Source organism: Leptonychotes weddellii, chromosome 9 (genome assembly GCF_054177405.1).
Source record: "Leptonychotes weddellii isolate Sample4059 chromosome 9, ASM5417740v2, whole genome shotgun sequence".
NCBI lineage: Eukaryota > Metazoa > Chordata > Mammalia > Carnivora > Phocidae > Leptonychotes > Leptonychotes weddellii.
In genome coordinates this window covers 114,061,599-114,087,674 of record NC_138377.1, presented here as the reverse complement: position 1 = coordinate 114,087,674, position 26,076 = coordinate 114,061,599, and the positions used below count along the sequence as shown (strand labels likewise).

General features: G+C 51.1%; 1 protein-coding gene across 6 annotated transcripts in view; it reads left to right on the top strand.

Moving 5' to 3' along the window:
• The first annotated feature begins 2,974 nt into the window (after positions 1-2,974).
• LOC145723578 (uncharacterized) overlaps positions 2,975-26,076 on the top strand; it is a 71,462-nt gene continuing 48,360 nt past the window's right edge. Inside the window, exon 1 of one of the 6 annotated variants that reach the window (XR_014148760.1) lies at positions 2,975-3,312. Coding sequence is in view for 1 of the 6 variants with exons in the window: in XM_081831592.1 (XP_081687718.1) it covers positions 3,245-3,312 (68 nt within the window). In the remaining 5 variants the exon portion in view is untranslated. The remainder of the gene's footprint in view (positions 3,313-26,076) is intronic. The other 5 variants (XR_014148762.1, XR_014148759.1, XM_081831592.1 and 2 more) reach the window with 5 other exon arrangements.

The following is a 26,076-nucleotide window of genomic DNA, read 5'->3' as shown; positions in this document are numbered from 1 at the left end:
CCTCCAATACCTCTCGAGTTTTAATCTTAATTATATTATTAAGTGAAGTACTGTGCTGTCAGGGAATTGAACATGATTTATGACGTTGGCCTATTAAAGGATCGATTGTGAATATCGCTACTATCATCTATCAATATTCTTAGGCCAGGGGTATTTCTCGCTCTACGGTTGTTATTTGTAATACCGAAATGATAGACTGCAGGAAAAGACTATTTCTTCTTCGCAGGACTAGCTTTCCAGGTGCAGCAGGGAGTCCGTGTGGGGAGGCAGGAGACTCTGCCTGTTCCAACCACATCTCACACCCAGAGAGATTCTAAAGATTTTTTTTTTTTTTTAATCTTAAAACCAGTGAAGTCTCCCTTAGGTCTCCTAGAAGAAGGCAAGCCGGAGTCGTTTTTAGGGAAAGAAGTAACCTCCGTAGGTCGATATTAGGGACGAGCGTTTTCTAGCTGCCAGGTGATTTGCAAGGAGACTAGAAAGAAAAAAACGGCAACGAGGGGGGCCCCCTTTACACAAGGATATCTGGATGGGGGCTGGCGGGGAGTGCTGGGGGCAGACAATATATTTTTGGAGCAGATGCCCTGGCCCTGCCTCTGCCCTTGGACTCGGAGGCGTCCAATTCCTGGGATCAATCAAGGCTCTCTACTCCAAGCCACCCCTGCAAGGACACTTCTACCTGCCCCCGCCTCCTCTGCATAGGTGGAGGCGGGTGCGAAACGCGCCGCGGCTAAGCCGGAAGGAGCCTGAGCGCGGAGGCCTTTTGTCTCCAGACAGAGCTCAGCGCCTGCTTTTTTCCACCCTCTCGGGGCACGGCACGGGGTCACCGGCGAGTCTCTGTCTCTGCTTTAGGGGGATGGGAGGGGAGGCAGTGAATGCAGCAAAACTCCTGCTCTCGGGAGCGGCCTCGGACCGCCAGCTGGAGAAACCCCGCGGGCTGTGGCGGGGCCGGGAGCGGCCTGAGTGCTCCCAGGGCCTCCCGGCCTGCGCCCTGCTGCTGCCCGGGGCGCGCAGCAGGCCTTGGAGGCCGGAGACTGCCTCCTCGGCTGCCGCGGCCCCGGAGTCGGTCAGGCGCCCCCCTGGCACCGCGAGGGAGGCGCACCTCGCCCGGAGCAGTGCGGCCGCGCCCTGGGCGGGAGGAGGCGCAGGACGCGGGGCCCGCGGGCCTGGCTGTGAGCCTGGCCTCGGCTCGCCGAGCGTTCGCCATCCGCCCAGGCCTGGCCTTCGCGGCCCTCACTGCCCAGTCTGCTTTCTTCTGGCGTTCCAGTGCGAAGAAGTGGGAATGTCACTGGAACCTGTTTGGCCTTCCCTCTGCCCGGCCACAGCCGATGGCAGGCAGGGGGGGAGGACGCCTTGGCCCCGCTCCTGGCGCCCAGCAGCGTCCCGCCTCTCCTGGCCCAGAGAATACGGTTCCGGGTAGAAACCTCTACCCGGGCCACCCAATCGCACCTACCTAGCTACCTGCCTGCCCTAGCCCGACTTCCCTGCTCCGAGGCTACCCTTGGTCACTATGGTTTGCCCTCAGATTTGGAGGCTCCCAGGGGTATGGGCACAGTAACTGGTACATAGTAAGCACTCAATAAATGTTAGCTGTTGTAAGCATGAGGCACATCAGGTCTCCTCCGTGGGCATCTCAGTCTCTCACAGACCAATCACTGCCTAGCTGGGGTCCCCAAGACCCCAGGGATTGGCCAGCTACCCCAGCCCCCTCTGAGCCCTGGAGCCACAGCCCTCTACCGTAAAATGCCCGTAAAACACCCGAGACCTCTGCGGTTCTTGCCCCAGGGTGTTCGTCCAGGCCTGGAACACCGGGAGCAGAAGAGGCTGAAGCCTGAAGCAAATGTTAGCGGGTCCCTATTGCAGGTCAGCGCCAGGGCAGGGGAATTTCGGCTAAATAAGAACATCCTGGGACAGGGGATGGTGGTTCGTCGTTTAAAAACAAACCATAAAAAAGGGACCCTTTGGTGAGGGACAGAGAGAGAAAGAGAGAGAGAGAGTGTGTGTGTGTGTGTGTAAGGAGGGGTGGGGATCAGGGGCAGGCCGAGGCAGGAGGAGCAAGAGTAGATGAGTCAGAAGCAGCGGAATGACACCTTTTTCTTCCAGAAACAATTATCTGGGTAAGCTTTTAATCGCCAGGCCGAAAGGAATGAGTTGTCGGAGACAGCGCCACTCAATATATGTACAACGCCGTGTAGCCGGGTTTTGTTTACGATCTTAAATAAATACAACTCCGTCTTCCTGATTCTTCTTATCAGTCATACTAAAAGTATTGTTGTTGTTATTTTGCAAATAACATTTCAGTTCTCCACGGCCCTTGGAGCAGGCCCGGAGCCAAGCCCAGGACCGCGATCACTTGCTGCGCCGCGGGCTGGGACTTCGTCCCCTCATCAGCGCTTCCCTCCCCCACCCCCCAGGCTGATGGATATTCTTGGATGTGGACCCCTTTAAAAATGACAAATGTCTTGTCAATACAGACCATCCATCCTCTCTCGCTTTCTCATCGTTTTTCGGCGCGAGGAGGGACCCAGGCGCAGGCCCAGCGGCGCGTGTCACGCGGCCTGCATTGTACCGTAATCGCCAAAACCTTGGCCTAATTTGCAACTAATGTATCTCGAGCGAAGGAGTCAGCGAGAAATCAGTGGCCCAAGGAGCTAGATTTAAGCTTTGGAGGGATCGGAAATTAAGGAACTGTAAGGAGGATGTGATTCATATTATTCTCCCTCTCCCCCTCCCACACACGACCGTAAGTCTCCCCGCTCGGCCTTCGGGGACGCGGCCCTGATCTCTCCGCGGCCTGTGTCCCTGTCGCTTGCTTCTGTCGCTCCGGACTACTGTGCCTGGGGCGCCCTCCGCCTGGCTTCTCCTAGCCCCCGGGAGGAGGCGCTGGTGCCCGGGTCGGCCTCGGTCCCTCCCAGCCGGCGTCCTGGAGCCCCCATTCACAAAGCTCGGCTTGGAGGAGGCGACACACACACACACACACACACGCACACAGAGCGAAGAGGGGAGTTTGATCTTGTCTCATTGGCGTCTCGGGCCTGAAAGGAAAATCGTTTGGGTAAACAGCCAAGCTTCCAGGCTTAACGCCCGGCTCCCGCCCCCGCCCCTCCGCCCCCTCCCGCCTCCCCCACTCCCCTTCAACCCCACCCGCCACCCACACTCCGCTCCGCAGCCGGGCCCCGAGCGAGCTCCGCGCGCCCGGGCGGGAGCCGAGGGCTCCCCGGGTTCAAAGGGCCGCAGCCCCGAGGGAATGCCCTCCTCGCTGTGCCCCGGGGGGCAGAAGCGGACTGCAGGGCGGTGGGACCGGCCTGGGCCACGGTAGGAACCGCGAAACCTCCCGCTTCCCTAAGTAGAGCTCGTCCCGGGGGAGGGCGCCGGGGAGATCGGAGCCCGGAGGGACCTTTCCGCCAAGACCAAGCAGAGGCCGAGCCCGAGCCCGCGCCGCAGGCTGCGCCTCGGCGCTCCGCCCCGGCCCCGGCGGGCCACCCTGGGCCCACCAGGCTGTCACAGGCGTGTGTACATGTGTGGCACCACCACGGGCGGGGCCCGTGAGCCTCGGCAGGCCTCGCTGCGCTCCGCACCCCCTTGGGTGATTACCGGGTCCCCACCTCCTTCCGAGCGGCCTCGGCTCCAGGAAAAGCCTTTAATCAGATATTAAGCGTTTTCCAAAGTTTGATTCTTTCCAAAGGACAATTCTTCAGCTAACTGGCTGTAAGCATAATTGATAGTTATTAACATGCAAAAAAAAAAAAAAAAAAAAAACCCTCTGTGGTGCTTAAAAGGATATTGGTCTCTCTCTAGCTCACTCTCAAGTTTGGAGAGAGCACTGAAATCTGAAAATATCCTGATCAGATTATTAGACCTGATTCTATGGTATTTCCCCTCCTCCCTTTCTCTAATGAAATTCCTCTCTCTTCTCCCTTCCTCTGTCTCTCCTGTTCTCACTCTTCTCCTTCTCAGGCTCAATCTCGCTCTAATCCAGGAGTCATTAGCAACACCCTCTGGCTACATGTTTTGCATCAGTGAAACATTTTGACATAGTTGTAATACAAACTCTGCCGCCTTGCGCTGCATCTTGCGGTAGGAAGTGTAATAGCAATAAAAATCATTTTTCATCTCCAGGCATTATTCCGTGGAAAAAAATAAAAAAAAAAAAAACCAGAAAATCTGAATGTGAGAAGAGGAGGGGGTGGGAGAGAGAGAAATGAAGAGAGGTAAAGAAGGAGGGAGGGAAGGGGAGAGGGAGAGGGAGAGAGGCAAACCTTTCTAATTTAGAGACTCCCCTTCTCAAAACTGTAGGCAGGTAGATTCAAGCATTTCATTTTCTAATGCTCTACTCTCTTCTGTTTTGGTCCCTGTTCCTCACTGTTGTCCCTCAGTGGATCCCAGGACCCACCCAGCTGTTGCCTTTTAGCTCCCAAGATCTCTCAACAGCTTCCTTCTCCCCAAGGTAGCATCCCTCCAGGCAAGAAAACCCCCAAGACTCCCAGAGACCAGGCCACCCCTCCTCAGCTGGCCAGGGTGAGGGATCCTCATTCAAGTCCTGCTAAGAAATTGGGGCCTCTTTCCTGCTTGGTCTGTCAAGAATCTAGCTTGATGGAGAAGGGATAAACAACAAGAAAACCAACGTGGTTTTTTTCCTGGCGCAGCCCTGTAGTTTTTGAGCAAGGGTGGGGGGCTCTCTGAGAGTCTCCTAATCTGCAGTGGGGAGGGTTGGTTACAGGGCAAGGGAGCACTCCCTCCATCGCCACCCTGTGAACTTAGGGAGGGCAAAGATTCAAGAAAGCGTCTATATGTTGGGTTTGCTCAGGCAGGAAAATGCAGGGGCTTATACATTACCACGTACACACTCTCCCCCACCCCCATGGTCCCCAGTTCAGTCATCATTCTATGTGGGATCCCCTGAGCTCCTTAAAACAAAACCAAAAACAAACTTGTAGTTAAAACTACATTAGAAAAAGGACTATGCCCCCCTCAAAATAAAGAAACTGCACAAATTCTCTAAGGACCACAAGATAGACTCCCTGCTTTTAACACTATGTTTGGAATCTTCACAGAAAAAAAATCTTGTTTCGTGAAATTTGTTTTTACCTATAACATTTATCTCTGGGATGATGCACTTTGAAAACAAATTGAAGCAAAGACTCACCATAAGTGAATTAATGTTTCTGTCTATTTTTTAGTCGTGGGGGCTTAAGAGTGGGGCAAACCTCTTAAGATGCCACCTGGATGAGATAGGGTCAAATGCACTGTAATTTGTACCTCTCGCCGTCGCTGCTTTCACCTGCCGACAGGTGTATATGTATAGGGGCTGCATTTTGTGGTGACTTTGTCAGCAGAGCCCAAGGCTGTGGGGGTACGAGGTTTGGTAGGCTCACCACTGGCATGGCCTGGCAGAGCCCCTCTAATGTCCGACCCACCAGAATGAGTGAATTTGGGTGGAATTGTAATTGGGAAGGGATGACTTCATAGGCCTCCTTCGAAATATTTGCATTGGCCTCAGCTGAGTGGCCCGCACTTGGCGGCCCGAACTCATGGCCTCCAAGAAGACATCTCTCATTTATTTTATCTTTCCTATCAAAGCAGCGTCACTGCTTAGACTCGGTGAAATTGTACCTATGTATTTTTCTCTTTCTCCTGTTATTTTCCCTTCATCCCAGTGCAGACATTGTGCGATATGTCGGTCACAGATAATAGCTTTTAACCGATTGGAAGAAGGCCTGTGCGTTTCGGCTTCTCTTAAGGTTTTGATGAAGGGGAAAGTCCGGTGACGGTCAAGTTAGGCGGCAGAAGGCTGGGAGCATGGCCGTGCAATTCCAGTTTACGCAGCGAGGTGGCGCTCCAGGGTACGGCAGCGCACCCAGCCGCCGGCCGCCGACGCGTTCCCGCAGCGAGGCAGTGGCCGCGGAGCCAGGCTCCCGCCGGCTTTCTCTCGCCTCGGCACCGAAAGTCGGAGAGCACTCAGACCCTCTGGGCCAACCGGTCCGCAGGGTGGGCGAAGGCCTGAGGCCACGCCCGGGGGCAGGCTGGCGGCGGCAGGGAGTCAAGACCCGGCGCACGGTCCCGGCTCTGTTGCTCCGGGGAATCTGCGAAGTTCGTGTTCGCGGTGGGACCCGGGCGGGGCCGACGCGAGGGTGCGGGGACCTCAGAGCCTCCGGGACCCGCGCGCGGGGGTTCGGCCTCTGCCCAGTTGGGGGGAGGCCAGACCCTAACACGCCAGGGAGTCGCCCAACTCCTCCGCCCCAGGGTCGGGAGACTTCTTTATTTTTTCTTGTTTTAAGAAAAAATAAAGGAAAGAAAATCTTATGCACTTTATATTGCTTTGTCCTCCAAACTAGGCAGTTTTCCTGTTTGCTAGGTTTTTCTTTTTCTTTTTTTTTTTTCCTGTATTTTTCCTTTCCTTCCCTTTTCGTTCTTCACTTTCCCCCCTTTCCTTTTCTAGTTTTTCCTTTTCTTTCTTTCTTTCTCTTTCTTTCTCTCTCTCTCTCTTTTTTCCTACTTCGAAGAGATGGTTCTGTGTGAGTGGGTGGGAAAAAGAGAAAGAGAAGGGGGGTGCCACCAGCCTTAGAGGACCCAGCATTGGCAAATGGCAGTAAAATTGAAGAAGAAACTATTTCGATTTATTGAACGCACTTCCATCCTTGCGATTTCGTTTCCACACTTCTGCCTTCCCTGGCCCTCTAACAAGCTCTAGGTCAACGATGACCGGCACGAAGTGCCTTTCACGCGGAGGTACTCAACCTGTGGTCGTGGGGGCCATTTAAAACCGTTTTTGAAACGATAGAAAAAATAATAGTAATAGTCAAAATGAGCAGCATTTCCATTCTGAATGAATTTCCTCATGGGTTTGCAGCCTGGCTCTGCGAAGCGGGAGCAAAGCGAGCAGCGTGGCGGTTAGGCTGGGCCCTCTTTTCAGCAATTTGTTGCACGGGAACGCCTTGACCCAGGACCGCCAACCTCCGCAGTGGCCTTGGGCACCCGGCCTGGGCCCTGGCAGCCGCTGGGAAGCTTTGCCCAGAATACCGCCTACTCCCTACCAGCTGCACTTCTTTTAGCCGATATTTCTGGCCACCTCACCTTCCTTGAAGTTTTCTAGTATAAATGCAGGAATTTTCGGCCCAATTTAGAAGTCTACAGAAATTCAGAGGGTCAGGTCATTAGGAGTGTTAACGTAGCGACCAAGAATTATAAACATGATCTAAAAGTCTCTTCCAATTCATTTCTTCACGTATTTATTTGAGTTAAGTGATGAAAAGTGACAGTTGTGAAATAGACAGCTTTTAAAAGTAATGGAGTCAGATGAGGCTTTAACCTGTCGATTGCTATAAATCAACTTTGAAAAAGACGAATGGAGAATATTATTTGGGCGCCTAGCAGCCAACATTTGTTGTGCCGGCTGTGGGTCCTGGAGTCGGCCTGCAAGAGCTGCGGGCTGGGGGTACGCCCCAGAGGCCCTGCGCCTGGAGCGTGGCCCTGGGGTGATGGAGCCAGCCTGAGACCTGCGATGTCTGAAGAGACATTTTGTTGGGGGCGGGTCTCCATTTCTGCTGAGACTTCGACCACGGATTTGGGCCACCCTAGTATGTCTGGGCACGTAACCCAGCCTTCAGTACAGTTGGAAATTCAGGAGACTGAATGACACGATATAGATGGGCATTTAGCCTGGCCAGGGCCTGAATGACACCCTGGCCTTACTAACTCTTTGGAAATGGTGGTGGCGGAGTTGGGGGAGGGGGGAAGGTGAGGAAGATGAGCAGGAAATCGTATTTCCCTGAGGCTCTAGGGGTGGGGACATTGGGTTCTCAGTGACATCAAATGGCCCTAGTCTGGGAGGGAACTCCAGGAAGGAGACGGACTGGGACAGGCATTTGGAGGTATCCTGATGGGGGAGAAGGATCTCAATTCTGCACCTGCCTGGGTCAGAGTCCAGATACGGTTTCTGGAGGGTGAACTGGTAGGGTGTTTTAAAATACATTTTACGCACTTTCTTGTAGTTCTCATTTCCCCTCAACTGCAATTTTCATTATAGCCAGACTTGGGGCATGGCCCTCTTCCCAGTGACTTCAACCTCATATCCCTATCCCATCCCAAGTCTGAGCAGGAGAACATGCCCGGGGTGTCTGGCCTTCTGGGTCGGCTAGTCCCTCTTTCCTCCAACGCTTCCCGGACGTGGGGAGGGTACAGACGCTGCCCCTTCTCCTTTGCCGCCCTCCGTCGTTGCTTGTTGGACAGGTTGGTCATTTGGCGTCCTCGCCAGACTCCTGGAGTACCAGCAACAGGTGCTAGTGCACATCCTCGCTTGACTCTCTTCCACCCGTTTCTCTCTCCATCCTCATGTCTGCGTCAACCCGTTTGACCGCGGAGAACAAGCCAGGGAGGGCGAGAAGGCGGTGCCCGCGTCTTTGGGCAAGTGCCTGGCTGGGTGGCTCTAGGGACGGTCTGTGGCCCCGCATTCGCCTAGCTCAAAATTCCCAGACTCTTTTTTTTTTTTTTTAAAGATTTTATTTATTTATTTGAGAGAGAGAATGAGAGAGAGCACATGAGAGGGGGGAGGGTCAGAGGAAGAAGCAGACTCCCCGCCGAGCAGGGAGCCCGATGCGGGACTCGATCCCGGGACTCCAGGATCATGACCTGAGCCGAAGGCAGTCGCTTAACCAACTGAGCCACCCAGGCGCCCAAAATTCCCAGACTCTTGACTGGAGGCTGCAACGCCGAGGACCCTCTGAGGATGAGACCCCGGAGAAGGTGGGGCGAGGGGGAGGGAGAGTGAAGTGGACCACGCCCTCCCCCGGGACAGTCCCTAGCTTCTGGGGGCGGGGGGGGGGGGACGGCTAGCTGAGCTGGTGGCTCCCTTCGGCCCCATCCTGGCCTGCGACGCCTCCTCCCGGCCTGGGAGCCTGGTGCGGACCTCGGGCACCATCCCCTCCCTGCTTCGGGTCCGATTTCCCTTTTTTTGGAGACCCGAACGTGGGAAGGGAGGCTCCCGCCCTATCTGCGCCCAACTTGCCCTCCGGGTCAGCGGGGGCTGGAACCTGCGCGCCCGAGACTCCGCAGTAGGCTACGCGGCCACCGCCCCCGCCCGCCCCGCTGGCGCCAGGGTGCCCGGAGTCCCAGGCTGGGGCGCCGAGGGCGCGGGGGGCCTCCAGGACCCGCCTGGGTGGAGGGTGGGGAGGAGGGACTGCAACTGCCAGCTTCCGGCGGGGCGGGGGGAAAACTCGTCCGAGTAGGCCGGTGGAAACTCCTCCTCCACTCCGCCCCGAGGCAGCCAGGACTCGGCTAGCCGCGCGTCTCCGCCCGCCCGAGCGTTTCCATAAATCAGGCCCCTGGCAGGCTGCTAATGAGCTCAGGGCGAAAAGAATAGGAAGAGGGAGAGTCCAGTGGGGTGGGGGTGGGAGCGCAGTAGGTGGGAGATCAGAATTTCCTCGGGACCTGCGGGCCACTGCCTGGGGCACCTCAGCAGCCCCCCGCGGAGGCCACTGCAGATCACTTTCCCCCAGCCGGGGCCTCCGAGCTGGGGCCTCCAGATCACACGCCTCCCGCGCTGCGCGCACCCGGGTGTCGGACCTGGCCCGCCCACCCACGCCGAGGCCCCCTCGCCCACTTGCTGAGCAAGCCCTGCGTTAATTAACTCTCCCCTCGCCCCCTGCAATATCGGAAGACTTTCAAAACTCATCCCCAAGTGTTTCCTCCTTAAGCCTGAAGCCTGCGCTTGGAAGAGCCGCCAGGAAAAGAGGGAGCTGGGTCTGGAAGGAGGGTCAGTCACCTCAAGGCTTTGGGGTAACAGCCCCCCCCCCCAAGGATTGCGGGTTGTGGGATGGGACGCTGTAACCCTACTCCTCCTCCCCCAGTGAAAAGGCAAGACGGGGTCAATCAAGATCAGAAATAACACTAAAGTTGGATTATTGATTTCCATGTAAATCCGGAGCAGAGGACGCGGCGAGTGAGAGTGATTTCTGTTTATTTTCTTTCTGTTCCTCCCCCACCCTTCTCCCAGCCCGCCGGGTTTCTGCGCCCCTCCCCGTCCTCTCCGCCCTCCGCCGGGAAGGGACTCGGCGATGACATCACCGCGGAGACCCGCGGCCTCCCGCCCCCGGCCCCGGGACCCCGGAGCGGAGATTGACAGGTGTCGCTCGCAAGGACAATGCCTTCCAGGTGTCACCGTCACAGTCTCATCCCTCCTAACCCGCCCTCTCTGCCCCCTTCCCTTCCAGTTCTCCTACCCACCCCCCTCCTTTTCTCCTCTGAGGGAAGCGCTCTCCTCCTCCCCCAGCTCCTCGCATCTGGGGACCGGGTCCCGGGTCCAGAGATGCGGGCGGTGGGCCCGCACCGAAGGGCAGGGGTGGCGGAGATTCCGCCTGCTGTCTGCCGCAGTGTGGCCGGGAGATCCCAGAGCTTCGGGAACGGTCCAAGCGCGACAGTGGGCAGAGAGGCAACGTGCGTGTATTTTAAAGGGACCAGCGCGGTCTCTGGACTTCCTGCCTTCGCTCTCTACCCGCACCCCCCACACACATAATATAACAGACGCCAAAATAATCCTGCCATCTGGCAAATCCCAGATTTGGCGACCAAGCTCCGCAAGCAATGGCGAGGTGTCATCCCGAGAGTAGGTGGCTGGTCCTGCCCGACTCTCCGGCCGGACCCACTTCCCCCCATCCTTGCCCTGACCCTGCCGACTTTGTGGAGCTTTCCTGCGTCCGGATCTGGGCAGCGGCTCTGGGGGGTAGGGAATGGAGGTGCCCAGGAGTTGGGAGGCTTCCGATCTAGTTTCCACCAATACTGCTCAATGAGCTAAAACCCAAATTCGGCTTCATTATGTAACATCGAATGTAATTTATAGCCGGGCGGCCTGTCGGCGGCGATTTAGATCATTTGGTACTAAGGATCACACTTACTAGATTTCTTCAAAGCAGATGCGGGTTTTCTTTTACTTCCTTTTTTTCTTTCTTTCCTTCTCCTTCTTCTGTTTTTTTTTTTTTTTCTTTTAAAGGAGGGTATTACTGTTAAATTGCCCAGTGCTGGTGTGATAACTGTCAAAAGTTTGACATCAAAGGAGCTAATATTATTCAGTTACCAGAGAAGCTGTCTGTCTAAATAAGAATATCTTAATTACTGCATCACAAAGGTAGGAAAGGGGTCAGATCTGAAAAGGGGAGAGGCATTCAGCCGCTCCTTTTGATGCACTATCTATATTAGACTGATGCGCTGCTCCTAATCAGGCCTAGTCCGATTTCCTTTCCTCTCCCCGTCGGTCCTCTGAACTTTATAACTATATGTAAACACGTTGTCAGTGGGGACCTAATCTTCTCGGGTTCTTATTAGAAGAAATTTCCATCCTCTCTCGTTCTAGATTAGGCAGTGGAGTCCGCTCCGTCAATGAAGGGACTAAGGTTTCGTGGACAATAATGTGGCAATTGTTGATGGTTTGTGACCCATAAAATGTGGAGGTGACTGTTCTGGCTTTGGTATGTAATTATGCAAAACACTTTCCATAAAGACTTGCCATTCGATCTAATGGCAGTCCCTGCGGTCTATTTCAAAAAGGGAGGGTCTATGTACAGAGAGAGAAAAGTAACATTTGTTTTAACACAGGTTTTATGGGGGGGATGGATAAATACAAACACATCGCAACGCCGCCCAAAGTATTTTTTGGAGTCAAATTAAAATAATTACGAAGGGGTTTAATAAGTTAATGATAGCAACACGGCCCATCCAAACACAAAGGGGGGGCAGTTCAGGCTATAGCCCACCACCTCCCGACCTGGAACTGTACTTGGGGGTGGTGATTCACCTCCTGCTTGTGTGGGGCTGGTGTGCAACTCTGTCTCAACTCAGTCCGCCTGGGTGCCCGGCTGGGATCTGAGATTGGGGGAGGGGAGGGGTGGGCGGTGTCATCCACCCCAAAATCTTGTCTGTGGAATTATTTGGCAGAGGGCATTTTAACAAAGCAGCCCTCTCCCAAGTAGCTCCCACCTTTCCCTCTAGTGTCCCCAGTGCCCCAGGATTTAGGGATCCCCAGAAAGGCAGGTAGGAGGGAGTGCCTGACTCATTTGGGTGAGAAGTCTAAACCCTGAGCCCACGCTTAGAGCCTATAAGCACCGGGGGGCAGAGTCCCAGCTGCTAAACCACCTTTGTCAGGCACCTGAGGTTTTGTTTTGTGTGTGTGATTAAAAAAAAATAAATAAAATAAATAATGGAAGGAATTTAAAAGGGCCTGAGGAGGAAGTTGGAATGAAGAGGGTCATCACTGATCCCGACCCAGCTCTGGCCGCTAGTTAAAAGCAAGCGTTTCTCTGTCACCTCAAGGGCCCCCATCCCGCCTGGATCGGCGCCCCCCTCCCACACACACCCAGAACCACTCTGCATCTGGCTCTGCGGCCTCGCCACCCGCCACACAGTGACACTGCAGTGTGAGCTGGCGACAGGGGATTTTTCAAGGGGGAAATGATGATTAAAAGAGAGAATCATCTAAATATCAAAGTGACACAAGGGAGACCTGGAAAAAAATATTTAAGCTAATGAAAAGCAAATAAAGAAGGAGGCACTTAGGCTGGGAAATTAAATATTATGTTTAAGATGGTGCTTTTGTGCGGGCTTGAAGATTTCCGATTCATGTACACATAATAAACACTCAGGTTTGTCATCTGGAGGTGCAAATCTGAAAGATATTCCAACAAATGAAGTGCTGGCAGAGAGAGGAATAAAGAGATCGGCGCCTGTCAGGGGTCAGGCAGCCTGAGATTGCTTCTAGAGATCTTTTGAAAATTTCACACGATTGAAGGCTTAGGGGCTTCACTGCGCTCGCATTTCAAACTCAGATCAGTGGGATCACAATCAAAAATAGAGGTCTGGAAAATTTTGATGCAAAGATGGCCATGGGCTGCAGGGCTTCTCTCACTAGCTCTCTCTCTCTCTCTCTCTCTTTTTTTCTTTCCAAGACAGATACTCTGACATGGCTGTGATCCTTTGGATGACAGAGTTGTCAGAAAAGAAAGAGAAAATTGCATCTTGTCTCGTAACTTCATTTTAGTCAAAAGGAATTTACGGTCTTATTTCCAATAAAAGAGGGGAAAAATTATTCTTTTCTGGCCAGTATAGGACCATAGCTCAAGAGTTTGGGATTTCATAATTAATGATCTACTCCTGGACATTTAGGTTTGGCTCTCCTCTTCATTCGTCTGGCTTATTAAGATGATTTCTCATTTAGGGTGTGTTCCTGCATTACACTGAAATTTCTTACCACTGACAATTGTATGCAAGATCAGGTGTATAGACCTGAGTATACACTTACATATATGTATGCACACACAACTTTAATCTCTAAACCCGGAGACTGGCCTGGCTGTCTCTTATTTCATGGGAGTTAATGTTCACTCATATTTTGCCCACCCCCCAAGATGTCAGCACTTTCTGGTTCAAACAGGACACAGAAAAATCAATTGTCTCTGTGATTGATCCACCAGGGGAAAGAAAATAAAAGGAACTGGGGAGGGGGAGTTCTATGAGAACAGATCAAACTAAGGAACTCTGAAATGGGACCAGGCTCAGTAGAGGCAAAAAAGCTGATTAGACAGTTAGGGCTGGAGAATACTTTTCCAACAACCAGAAGGAATGCTGTGTATACCAAAAGAGGAAATCATCTCAAACAGTTTCTACTGGCTTAGCGAACTTCAGGAAGAGTAAAATGAGGACTAATTTATCATCACTTTGCCAATTTTAATTTTTAGCTGGCTATCTTAGACAAACAAGAAGGGGTCTGGGGGAAATAATCTGAATTATAATTGGGTTTCATTAGCTCTGAGACCAAGATGAGCAAAAGTAAGATTCTTAAGAACTTCCCTTAAGTGCATATATTAGGAGATCGCTCCTGGGTAGGAACCCCAGGTGGAAAGGAGGCCAATAGAAAGAAGGTCTCCTGTTCCCTGAGTTACCGACTCAAACCGTTAATAACCTGTGTTCTTTAACAGGTGGACAGAAATGGAAAAGTTTTAAGAGTTGCACTGACTGGTTTTACAAGTTCAAATCCTTGGCTCCTCCAGCGTCTGTTGTTTGGGGCCGCGGCTACGAGCGCCCCAGATTTGAGGCGCGGCGGGAGGACCCCGCAGGTCGCGGGGCGGTGGGACAGGCCCCAGGTGCTGCAGCTCTGATCGTGCCCGGCAGAGAGGGAGAACTCGGCCCCGCGTGCCCTGGGTTTGGTGATACTGGAAGGAAGGGGGAGAAAAGTGGAGTCTGCGTGCCCCTCAAGTCCCATATTTAGAGCTTTCGCAGACACCCAAGTGGCCAATTGCGGCCGCAGAACTGCCCGCCCTGGAGGCTTTGGAAAGGGCGGCCCTATGTGTGCAGGGCGGCCTCTACCCTCAAAATATGCTTCTCCATCCCTCCTCCTCTCCCAGAACCACAGTTACAGGCATAGGCAGCAGGTTCCAAGTATAACTTTTAAAAACTCGAGCAGAGATGCAAACGAAGGGGAACTTTCTCTTTACAGAAGGGCCGCCCACAGGGGCCTCAATCTCGCTCTTTCTCTGTCTCCCACCGTGGACCAAGCCCCCCTGCTGGGCTTTAAAAGCGAGGTTTAGTGCAGTGAATACACTACGGGGCCTTTCCTGGCACCTCGAGAAGCGCCTGGAGTGAAAAGGGGCCGGCAGGATAACCAGAGGAAGCGGGGAGAGTCAGGAAGGACGAAGGGGGGGACTCTGCCTCCTCCGGGCATGAGCCGCGCCCGGGCCCAGCGGGGACCGCCGGCGTGCTGAGTGCCCGGGATTTCCCCTCAACCAGGCCCGAGAGGGATTCCAGGCTCCTCGGGGGGAATGTGGGGGGTCTTGGGGGTAATCCTTACTGCAGAATGCAGAGCTGGCAGGAGCCTCCGTAAAAAAAACAAAAAATCAAAAAAAACCCCACACCAGTAGCGAAGCGGTCTTGAGGGCTGCCCGCTTTGCCCTCAATTAGAGGGGTTTTCTCGGACCACGAGGGGAGGTGAAACCTATGAAACTCGGACCCCGCCAGGAACCCGCGCTGAATGTCCTCTCTGCAACCACTTCACCAGGAACTCCAGGGGCCGGGACAAGGGTGACGACTCCAAATCACAGGCTGCCGGTGACCTCTGGTTATACTGATGGGTCCTCGTTTCCTACCATCGCCGGCCCCGGGAGTTGAGGACACGCGAGTAACCTTCCTGTCGCTGTCCCATTCTCGCCTTACAATAAATAAATAAATAAATAAATAAATAAATAAATAAGTCAGAGCCCAGCGGAGAATTGTAGACTAGAGGTCAGAGGCTTCACGGAGCTGGAGAGGAACTCGCGTCTCTAGTTTTTAAAGCAAACAAAGCCGACAACAACCCAACGCCTCTGGCTGCCGGTGGGCCGGAGCTCAGTGCGTCTCGGGCAGCGCGGGCGCCGAGCACTTCTGCTCCAGGATCATCTCGGGCCAAACCCTGGGCTGGGCCCCGCGCGCCTCTGCCTGGCTGGCATCGAGTTAGGAGACCCTGTTTGCACCCCTCTTTGCAGCTGCTGAGCCTCCTCCGGCCAGGCTGGCCCTGGGGGCGCCGCCCAGGTCAGGGAAGGTGCGGGGCTCAGGTGGAGAACTCAGGGCCACTGGCGGCTGGGCGGCCACGGCCGGAACCCCGTCCCAACGCCTATCGCGCGCGCTCTGCCCTCTCCAGGAGTAAAGCACTAAAACATCCCCGGGTCTAGCGAGTGCTGGATAGGGCGAGGCGGAGCCACCCGAGGCATCTTCCGGCTGCGTTACCACTGGCGCGGAAAACTGAGCATTTCCAGCGTCGGAAACCTCCCGTGGCTGCTGGAGAAGGCCCGCCCCGCAGGGTCGGCGAGAAAGTACTCGAATTCCCACGCTGCCATCTTGACCTCTTTTTAAACAACACCATGAAACTAAAAACACCAATCGAGGCAACGCGTTTCTTTCCGTTTTAATATGACATAAATAAAATGCGCTTTTAAGCCATCTTACTCTCTAACTTCAAGGGAGCCAATGTTAATTTTACCTTTATTTAAATGATTGCCGAGGCTGACTTGTGAGGGATTCTCCCCCTCCTCCATCCCTCCCTCCATACTTTGGCATATGGAGTATAGTAATGATTTACCACTATCCTGGAAAGTAAGCAGCTCTTTCTGGCCTCGTCCTCCCCCCACAACACTTTGCCTCGTTTTTTGTGGATATTGTTAATTTCACGGAACGCTATTTAAAGTTTAGCACGAAATGGCACGTGCCACGACACCAATGGCCAGTGTGTCTGTTATCTCCAAGGAACTCCCAAGTGCGGCGCACTAGGAACAGACCCGACTTTTCCTTGGGTGCCTCCAGACGATGCCACGGGAGATTTAGTGGGCATCATCTCCTGGTAGGAGGCTCCCTGACCTAAGCCCAGCCATGTACCCATGCACGCCCAGGTGGCCACATTCCCAGGCAGGCTTTGCCACCGAGGACTAAAACTCTGTTCCTTGGAGGCAACAGCTAGAGCGGTGGAAGGAAACGCGAGGAACTTCGGGCGATCTTTCTGAGGCCACGTCCAGTTTTTAGGATCTCGTGCCAGTTTCTCAGTGTGTTTCTGTCCAGATAGACTAAGCTCTTTGGAGTTAATTAACCTGAGGTCCAGCTACAATTAATAGAGAGCGAAGAAAAGACGGAAAGAGTGGGACTTTGTAGGAAGAGCGGGGAATTAAAAAAAAAAAAAAAATGGTAACGTGCGTTTAGCCGCATTCCTTTGCACCGGTCGGTCACAGTTAGTTACCGACTTTCCAGCTGCGAGGACGATGTGCGCCATTTACTGTAATTGAATTGCTGTTATAACACCTTTCAGGGGGACAGCAAAGCGTTTCAAAAAAGTTGTGCGCGCGGCCTGCGACTGCCTGTCCTCTTTCTGCCGTCGCCAGCCGCCCACCAGGCAGAACTGCCGCGCCGGGACCGGGGGCATAGGGCTCGGCGCGTCCCCGGGAGGCGCTGCAGGAACCTGGCCCCTGGCGAATCCATCCCGGGCAGCGGACGTCCCTAACCCGGCCGGGCACCCCGAGTGGGCTGGAACTCGAAGCTGAGACTGAATGAGGGTTAGGACCTGGAATTGCAGAAACTGGGAAGGTCAATATTGGGGTCGGGAGGGAACTCGGCACTACCAAGGCCTTTGCCCTCCCTGTTCCATTGGACGTGGATTCTCAGCCCTCCCTGCCTCAGCTGGAGGTGCCTGGGAAGCGCACCCTCCACCTCTTCCTTCCGCCAGCCTTGGCCTGGCCTCTCCGGGTACCAAATCGCCCCGAGGAGATAGGAAAGTTTCCTGCCCCGGGGCTAGGAGCCAATGGTTGGGGCGCGATGAGGAGATGCCCCTTCTTGTGCTCCCCCCACCCCAGTCAGACTCTGATCAAGATCCCTGGCCTCACATGTCTGCCCTGGGGCTCGGGGCCAGACGTTGGAGCCAGCAAGATTCATCATCTCCGTTTCTCCCGCAGCCTCTGGCCTTTCTTGGGCCTGTGGAAACTTCCTTCACCCCTCTCACCCTTGGGCGCATCTCCCTTACCCCGCAGCAGTGTCCTTGCTGTGACCGCAAGGCCAACACTTTTCTCTGGAACCACTCATTCTGCACTGGCCCCTCTTTCGCGGGCTGCACACAGCTTTCTAGGCGCAAAGAGCAAAATTTAGAATCATACGATAACCCTCCACACACACAGCCCCCCAGCCAGGATCGCCTGGCCTTCAACGCACCCTGAGGAGCAGCAGGTTGAAAGAAATGGGGAGGAGGGAGTAGGGGGATCTCCCTACTCCAACGACCCAATAAGATCCCCATGGCTAGTTTAAAGGCCAGGAAAAGGGAAAGGCGAGTACTAGAGGCTGGATTGTGCCTCACAGGCCCTGGGAGGTGACCAGAGTGAGACTGGGACCAGCGCCCTGGGTACCCCACGGACCTGAGCGTTCTCTGTCTCAGATGCACAGGTCAGCCAGAGAAGGCTAAGACATTCCCTGCCACGCTGAGCTCCCCTCTCCGTCCAGTGTGCTGCGGGGCAGAAATCAGTTAGGCTCGAAAGAACTGTCCAGGGGAGCTTGAGGCTGAAGCCAGAGGCAGGACAGGCAAGAAGGAGCAAAGCCTTCGGTGGAGGAGAAACCACCGTGGTTGGCCCTCTGCAGCTGGGTGGGAAAGCCTTATGGCCTTTGTTCGGGACTCACCTAACCTGTGTGTGTGTGTGTGTGTGTGTGTGTGTGTGTGTAGGCACGAGACCAGGGAGATCTTGAGAGGACATGGAGAGGGGGAACTTGGCATCCACCACATGCATCAATGTGACTCCGATTGAACTTTTCTTTCCCTGAGAGATCTTCAGCCTCCTCCGGGGCTTGCTAGACCTAATGTGTCTTCGGAACCAAAAAGTCTATTGCTCTTGGAGACATCCAGCAAGGTGAAGGAGCATGCGCTTTGTGGTCCTAAGAGCTGGGGGCGCATCCTCTCTCCACCCAACAACCCCACCGCTTACATCTACTTTTCTGCAAAACCAAATTCTTTTCCTTTCCTATGTGGTCAGGAGATGAGGTGTGCAGAATTCCCTGCCCCTGGACCTTGTGGTCTCCTGCAGCAGCGATCAGGTGGAGATGGCATTGGGGAGCTCAGTAATATGCAAGAATTGGGAAAGTGGTTTTGATCAGGAGACCTTGGTCTGCGTTGGGGGTAGATTACTTCAAGGCTCAGTGGAGGACAGAAAAAAAATAGGACCCAGTTTTCTCTTCTTGGAACCGCGGGTTCTTGGATTTGCACCTCAGCGTCCCCTACACCGATAGTCCCCCACTTGCCTCGTTCTGCATCTGAATGGAGGAGACACCCAAGGGAGAGAGGGCTTCAGAGCCCCATAAGGAGTCAAGGGCAAAACCTTGTTCTTCTTGCCCTGGATCAATAGCAAGACCTAGGTGGGTCTGGTCAACAAAAGACCCTTCTCACCCAGGACCGCAAAACTGGGCTTGTGATGTGTGCCTTGGCTCAGGCCCACTGCTCAGCTCCATCTACACCTGCTGCCTCTGTCCACCGCCCAGTCCTGATGAAATCTATATGCAGTCTTGACCCCCCTCCCATCTCTAAACTTTGCCCAGCAGTGATTTTCACCGGGCATTAACCTTTGGCGTTAACCAAAGTCGCTTGTCAACAGCTAGAAAGATTTTTTTCAGAAAAGACATGGAGAAAATAGAAATAAGGGGACAGAAATGCATCACTGAGCCCTGTAGATGGCCAAGCCCCTTACCTGCAGTTATCTCTTTACATCCTCACACACCCCTAAGACACAGGTACCACTACTGACTCCTTTTTTTCTGCTGGGGAAACTGAGCTTCAGGGAAGTTGAGAGCCCTGACTAAGCTTAGCCAGCTAGCAATATGCCAGGCCTGGATGGAACCAGGCAGACCTTACTGGAAGCCAGCTTCTGCCCCAGCCTGGACTCAAGAGAGAAATCAGCTCACTTGGAGAGCAAAACGGAGCCTCTCTCTGGGACAGAGCAGTGCCCTTCCCTGGAGATCTGCCCCAGTCTGCAGAGAGCCAGGGAGATGCCTCAGTGCCTGAACCCCTCAGCTGAGAGTAGTAGGCATGCAGGTCAGCGAATCCTCTCCAAGCCTGCTGCTTCTAGGGCTGAGAGTCATGATCTTGCACTTTCTGTATGTTGGAGATGAACCAGAGGCGCTTACTATGTCATGTGTCCCTGAAAACAAGGTAGGAGATAACCATTTCTTTTTGAGGTCCCATTAAAAGAGCACTTGCATTTGTATGTAAAGTGATGAGGGGGTAGAAAGAGGGAAAAAGAAAAGAAAGCACCGAGGGTATGGGGCATCACTGGGGCATATTTATTCTGGGAGATGGACCCAGCTTAGGGCATGGCAAACATGTAATTTGCAGCACCAAAACAAGCAGTAACATTTCATCACTCCAACACGCTCCCTTTTGTGATGGGGAGAGACATTGATGTAAATACAAGGAGAACTTCCCCTTTACTCAAAAGCCCCATTTCTTCGTGGAACCCCAGAAGAATGTTCTCAGGTTGGAACAGAGAGCTGTCCATTTATGTCACCAGAAGGACCTGTCTGCAGGGGCTAGTGGAAGGACAGATAGCAAGGAGGACATCTCCCCACTTTTTCTTTTTAATCTACTTCACAAACTTACGTAGTAGCAACGATAGAGACCCATTAACTGTGCTACCAAATGGGGATGTGTAGTGTTTGACCCAATCATTTCTTTATTTTTTAAGTTTTTCCTTCCTCAGGGTTCTCATGAGGGTGGTTTCTGAGCTAAGCAAGTCCATATTCAGTGAATTTAAGAAAATACTCTCCTTAGACCCCCCTTTTATTCTCTATAATGATATATTTATAGTCTCTATAAATATATACTCTCTATATTGGTATTTGCTTGCTTTAAATATGTATGTATTGCTTTAAATAAATATATTAACGTCTATGTTATATATTATTAAGTAAATAATGTATAATGAAAGCAAGCAAGCAAATCACAAATGAAATCTATGGTGGTTGTCCTGATCATAACCACGTAGACCTACTCACAGCAAATGGAAGCAAGTAGACGCTATGAGGATAATTCTATCTGCATCCTATACTTCTAATATTAGATCTGTGGCATCAGTTGTTAACTTGTATCTGAAGGACCCCTCAGCTGTGTGATCCAGGCACGTTCTTACTTCATTTATTTATGTCATTTATTTATTTACTTAGAGCGCAAGCAGTGGGGGAGGGGCAGAGAGAGAGGGAGAATCATAAGCAGGCTCCACACCCAGCATGGAGCCAGGTGCTGGGCTCGACCTCACGATCCTGAGATCATGACCTGAGCCAAAACCAAGAGTCGGCCATTCAACTGACTGAGCCATCCAGGCGCCCCTATTTATGTCATTTAACTTACCTCTTGCAACAAACATAGGACATCATTAGTTATATTATCCCCATATTATAGATGTGGGTCCTGAGGCACAGAGAGGTTATGTAATATGCCCAAGGTCATACATAGCTAGTCAGTGACAAAGGCAAGGTTAGAACCAAGACTGTTTCACCATGGAGTTTTTGCTAATGAAGTCGATATCACAAAGTTGTCCATTTTGGCTATATGCGAAAGCATGTCTGGACTTCAGGATCTCTTCTTTAGGGGGCATGGGTGGATCGAAGGGTGGGGAGTGTGAAGATGACAGTATTCCTCCTTCCCCCAGTTGTCTCAATATTCCATTTCATGACTGTCTTCAAAATTATTACTTCCTTAGGAGATCCAGATGTTTTTCCCTGTCTTAGGTGCAATGACCCCTGTGGAGGTCTCTACATTCAGAAAGTTGGCTGTTTGTTTGTTTTTTGTTTTACTGATCGCATGGGATCATTTACTCATCAATGAGAGGAGTCTTTGCCTGTTTTTTTACAAGCGGGGTGTGACTGCAGATGCAAACCATGGTAGGAAACGGTCCTTGAGGAGTAGGACCTATTTGGATGCTGAAATGCTAAGGAGCCAAAGCCTTGTCCCCAGGGCAACTGGTGCAGGGTCCTTCTACCAGAGCCCACTGACTCAAACCATAAGTTCCAGCCTTGGTTCTCAGAGGTAGGACAGCCCCAGATTTTTCTGCGTATCCTCTTTGGCAGATGCGTGGGGCACTGGGAGCCAGCTGACAGTACACGTTCAGCCGAACAGAAGGGAGAGTCCAGAGCAAAGCTACCTGGTGATTCAGATGGAAATTCGGTAACCTGGTGCAAGCTATAAGTTACATCTCCATGAGACTAAGGCATCTCTAGAATGCTGAGCATCTAATTAATATTTGGGGGGCCACTGTAGAATCAGTGTACCTAGTTAGTCATTATTATGATGGTTCAAAAGAGCAGAGTGACAGACAGTATTCAAATCTCCAGTTTGCAGGAAGGAATTATCCGAGTGTGTGTTACTCATCTGGAGGGAGGTGGTTAGCTTGGGTCAGCCAGTCCTCGGGGAACGCAGCTAGGCAAGATTGGCTGTGTCTACTTGGTTACACCCCAGGCCTATATACTGCATTTAGAGCTCCCTGGCTTGGCAAATGGGTCCTGGGAGGAAGTAGAAGTGTGGGTGGGGCCATGGGTGTAACATGGAGAATACAGAACCTAGTAGAAGGGGGAAGAATGGTTATCTTCCTGCTCTTTGGGGAATCTTTCTCGCATATGCATTTATTTAACACCCACCTACCGAGTAGGTAAGATGTTCCCAGCCTAGTGCAAGGCACTTGTAGACACAAAGATTAATAAGTCATGGGCCCTGGCCTCAAGGCATTTTCAAGTTTGTGGGGGACAGGCAAGAAAATGTGATCTAATCCACTCAGACAACTGATACAAAGAGCTTTGGAAGCTTGAAAGAGAGAGTGGTCCCTCCTGCCACGGAAAACTGCCTGGGAAAGACTTCATCGTGGAGCTGATCTGACCTGAGACTTAGCAGATGCGGCAGGTGAGGCAGAGCAAGGGTGGGGACAAGAGAGAGAAACAGTAACACCATGGAAGGAAGCGCGGGGTGCAGGTAGAGAGGGTCAGAGCAGGTTCTTCTTTCTCTGAGGGATAGTCAAGGTCATTACTCCCTGGCTTATTGGGGTTTGTGTAAAGAAGCTGTAGGTTTCTCACACAGTTAGTGTGTCTTCTGCCTCCTTGTACTGTTCATGGCAGGGAGGAGTGGATGAAGTTGCTTCCCAGAGGATGGAGTTTTGTTTTAGTCCACCCGATGAGCCACATTTAGACTTCCTTCTAGAGTGAATAAAATCAGCTGCTTGTGATCTGAGCATTCACTGAAGCTTTAAGACAGAGAGAAGGACCCATAAAAGTAGACAAGGTTGTGGAAATATCAGAGGAGATTAGAATGTTGAGCGTTGCAGGAAAAAAAAAAAAAATCCTGCCAGAATGTGATCCTAACTTTGCAAGTATGCCAAAAATACTGGTACCATCGACTTCCTCTTGGGTGCCTACGCTTCTATCAGAACAGATGAAACATGCTGTTTTGGTTAGTTTTATGTGTCTCTCTCTCCCTTGGGGCTGGAAGTGCCTGGGAGGCTGGGAGTATAGTCGATTCACTTATGTTCTCAGCCCCTGGCAGAGTGCCAGGCACATGATAAGAGCCCAATACCTTCTGAATGAAGGAGTGATGTGAGTTTAAGAATATTGGTTTTTCTTTGGTGTTAATGATAGTTGGAGCATGTGAATGGTTTTTTTTTATTAAAAAAAATTTATTTAAGTAATCTACACCCAGTGTGGGGCTTGAACTCAGGACCCTGAGATCAAGAGTCACACGCTCTTCCGACTGAGCCAGCTGGGTGCCCCTTTCATTTTGGCTTTTTAATTGTGATTGTACAAAGTAGTAGCAATTAAAACTAGTTCTTATAAAACTAGTTTTTGTTTACAGTGGGACTTGCCTGCTGAAGTGAAGGGCAAAAGCACAAGAGATACTAAACTGTGTCTTCTGCCTCGACCTTGGATAGTCACCTCCAAGAAACTTAACAGCCACAAGCTTGAAAACCACTGTTCTAGAGGCTTCAAATTCATGTCCAGTTTGTTGCTTTCGTTACTTCTCAGCATGATAGGAAGGCTCGACCATGCTCACTATATTGGTCTTTTTACGGTTCAGAGCAATAGTAAAATCTCATGTAACCAAAACTTTATTTCGTGTGTATGTTTTATTATGGTTGTTGTCATTTTATGTATAGTCTGTACATTGGCCAAGATACTTTCTCAGTTGGGCTACAGTGTGGTTAAGAAGACACCTTGTTCTTCCTATGGCTTCCATATAACTATGGGTGACCTAAGGAATGGCAATAATCTGTATTCTTAAAAGTTAGTACCTTATGGCCACTTGCCCAGGGAAAGGGCAAGATCTATGTAGGAAGACAGATTAATCTAAGATGTTTTGATGCCCTTCTTTTGTACCGCTGTTCTGTGTGAACATTCTCTAACATAGTCACCAATTAGATCTTGGAAGCAAGCATGAAGAAAAGCATAAAATGAGATCAAAACATGATCAGCTCCCTTTGAATTCTACCTTATGTTTTAGCCAGTCTATTGGCTCCTTGGCTTGGAGAAATTTCAAATTCCCACTGGCTTAGTGGCAAGGCATCTTCTCATTCTTCTTTTCCAAATACATTCTCCCTTAAAAAGAAATAAAAGTCCTCCCCACCACCTTAATTCTCTTGTGAATTCTCTTTTTAGAATTCAAATTGCAAGAGAATTCACAAGTGAAATAGAACACATTTTTGAGCACTATGTTTACTGTTGTTCATAGCCCCTGGGAGCAGCAGAAATTTTCAGTAAAGATGCTTACAGCTTTTGTTTGCTTTGAGTTGAGGAGGCCATGTTTGTTAGCCTTGATAATCATCTCAGAGATACTGACCTGTGTCTTGGTACCCAGACAGCTGAGATATTATAAAAATATCATCCAACCACCAGCATATAACTCAAATAAAGACAAAACTTTGAGGGCTATCGGTCTCCAGGGGCAAATATCAAACTTTCCTATTAGCAGTGTTAAAATGTGTTCCAGAAAGCCCATACCAATAGATTCCAGTGGATTGGATGCACAAATGCAAAAGATGGGAAATCCAACTTTCGGTCAATTGCCAGCCAATGGCTCTGTGGAGACCACCAAATGTAGAAACTTCACTTTTGAGACTTTGATAGGAAGCCAATGTAATACCTTCTTCTGGGGTGCCTGGGTGGCTCAGTCATTAAGCGTCTGCCTTCGGCTCAGGTCATGATCCCAGGGTCCTGGGATTGAGCCCCGCATCGGGCTCCCTGCTCGGCGGGAAGCCTGCTTCTCCCTCTCCCACTCCCCCTGCTTGTGTTCCCTCTCTCTTTGTGTCTCTCTCTGTCAAATAAATAAATAAAATCTTTAAGAAACTAATACCTTCTTTCACCTTGGAGAATTATGTTCATACATACATGCCTACACCTAAGAATCGAATTAATTATTACAACAAGTGTATTGATCCAATATTCCTAATTCAAGCATTTCTAAGAAATGGTAAGGAAGGAAGGAAGAGCTACTCCATCATTATGGAATAATTACAAATAACATTCTTCAGCCCATGATTGTCGTTATTAGCTGCAAAAAAAGTGGGAGGAAAATGAAAAACTCATCAATTGTTGAATAGTGACTAAATATCTAGATGTTCGGAAATTTTCATACAACTCATGGAACATATTTCCTACTTTGCAACCAGAGGCTTGGCTTTGTGCATGTAGATCGAATCTGTTTTTCATTCAGGGACAAAACAAAGGGAGAACTGATACGAAATTCTGTCTCTTGCTGAGAAAAGCAAAGCTGAGAACAAATAGTTAATATTTACCTGTCAGGAACGCAAGCATTTCAGAGCCATGAGCTATTATCTTGGTGTTATTCTGAAATTGAAAAAAAAAATATATCAAAGTAAAGTGAGTTATAGAAAAAAGGTTTTCTTAGATTTACCCTGCTTGATGCAGAAGCACTTTTAAAAAAGGTACAATGTGATGAACAGTGTGTTATACGCAACTAATGAATCATTGAACACTACATCAAAAACTAATTATGTACTATATGTTGACTAACTGAACATAATAAAAAATAATTAAAAAATAAATAAAAACAACAAAACAAAACAAAACAAAAAGGTACAATGTGGGCTATCTAGAGAAGGATTTTGCGTGAGGGGACAATTATCCAAAACCTGAAATTATAAATGTAGAAATGAAAAAGCTAAAGAGTGTTTTAATTTAAAACTTGGGCTGCTGCTATATTTCCTTTTGTATGAAGTATGGCTGCCGGCGCTGGCTTTATTTGTACGAAATGGCCTTTAATAATCTTCCATGGTAGTCAATGAAAAAATTCTTCCTATGTCGCCAATTTAGCGAGCATAAATTACTGAGAACTTTATATGGAATAAATTATATTCTTTTTTTTTTTAAAGATTTTTTATTTATTGATTTGACAGAGAGAGACATAGCGAGAGAGGGAACACAAGCAGGGGGAGTGGGAGAGGGAGAAGCAGGCTCTCGGCCGAGCAGGGAGCCCGATGCGGGGCTCGATCCCAGGACCCTGGGATCATGACCTGAGCCGAAGGCAGACGCTTAACGACTGAGCCACCCAGGCGC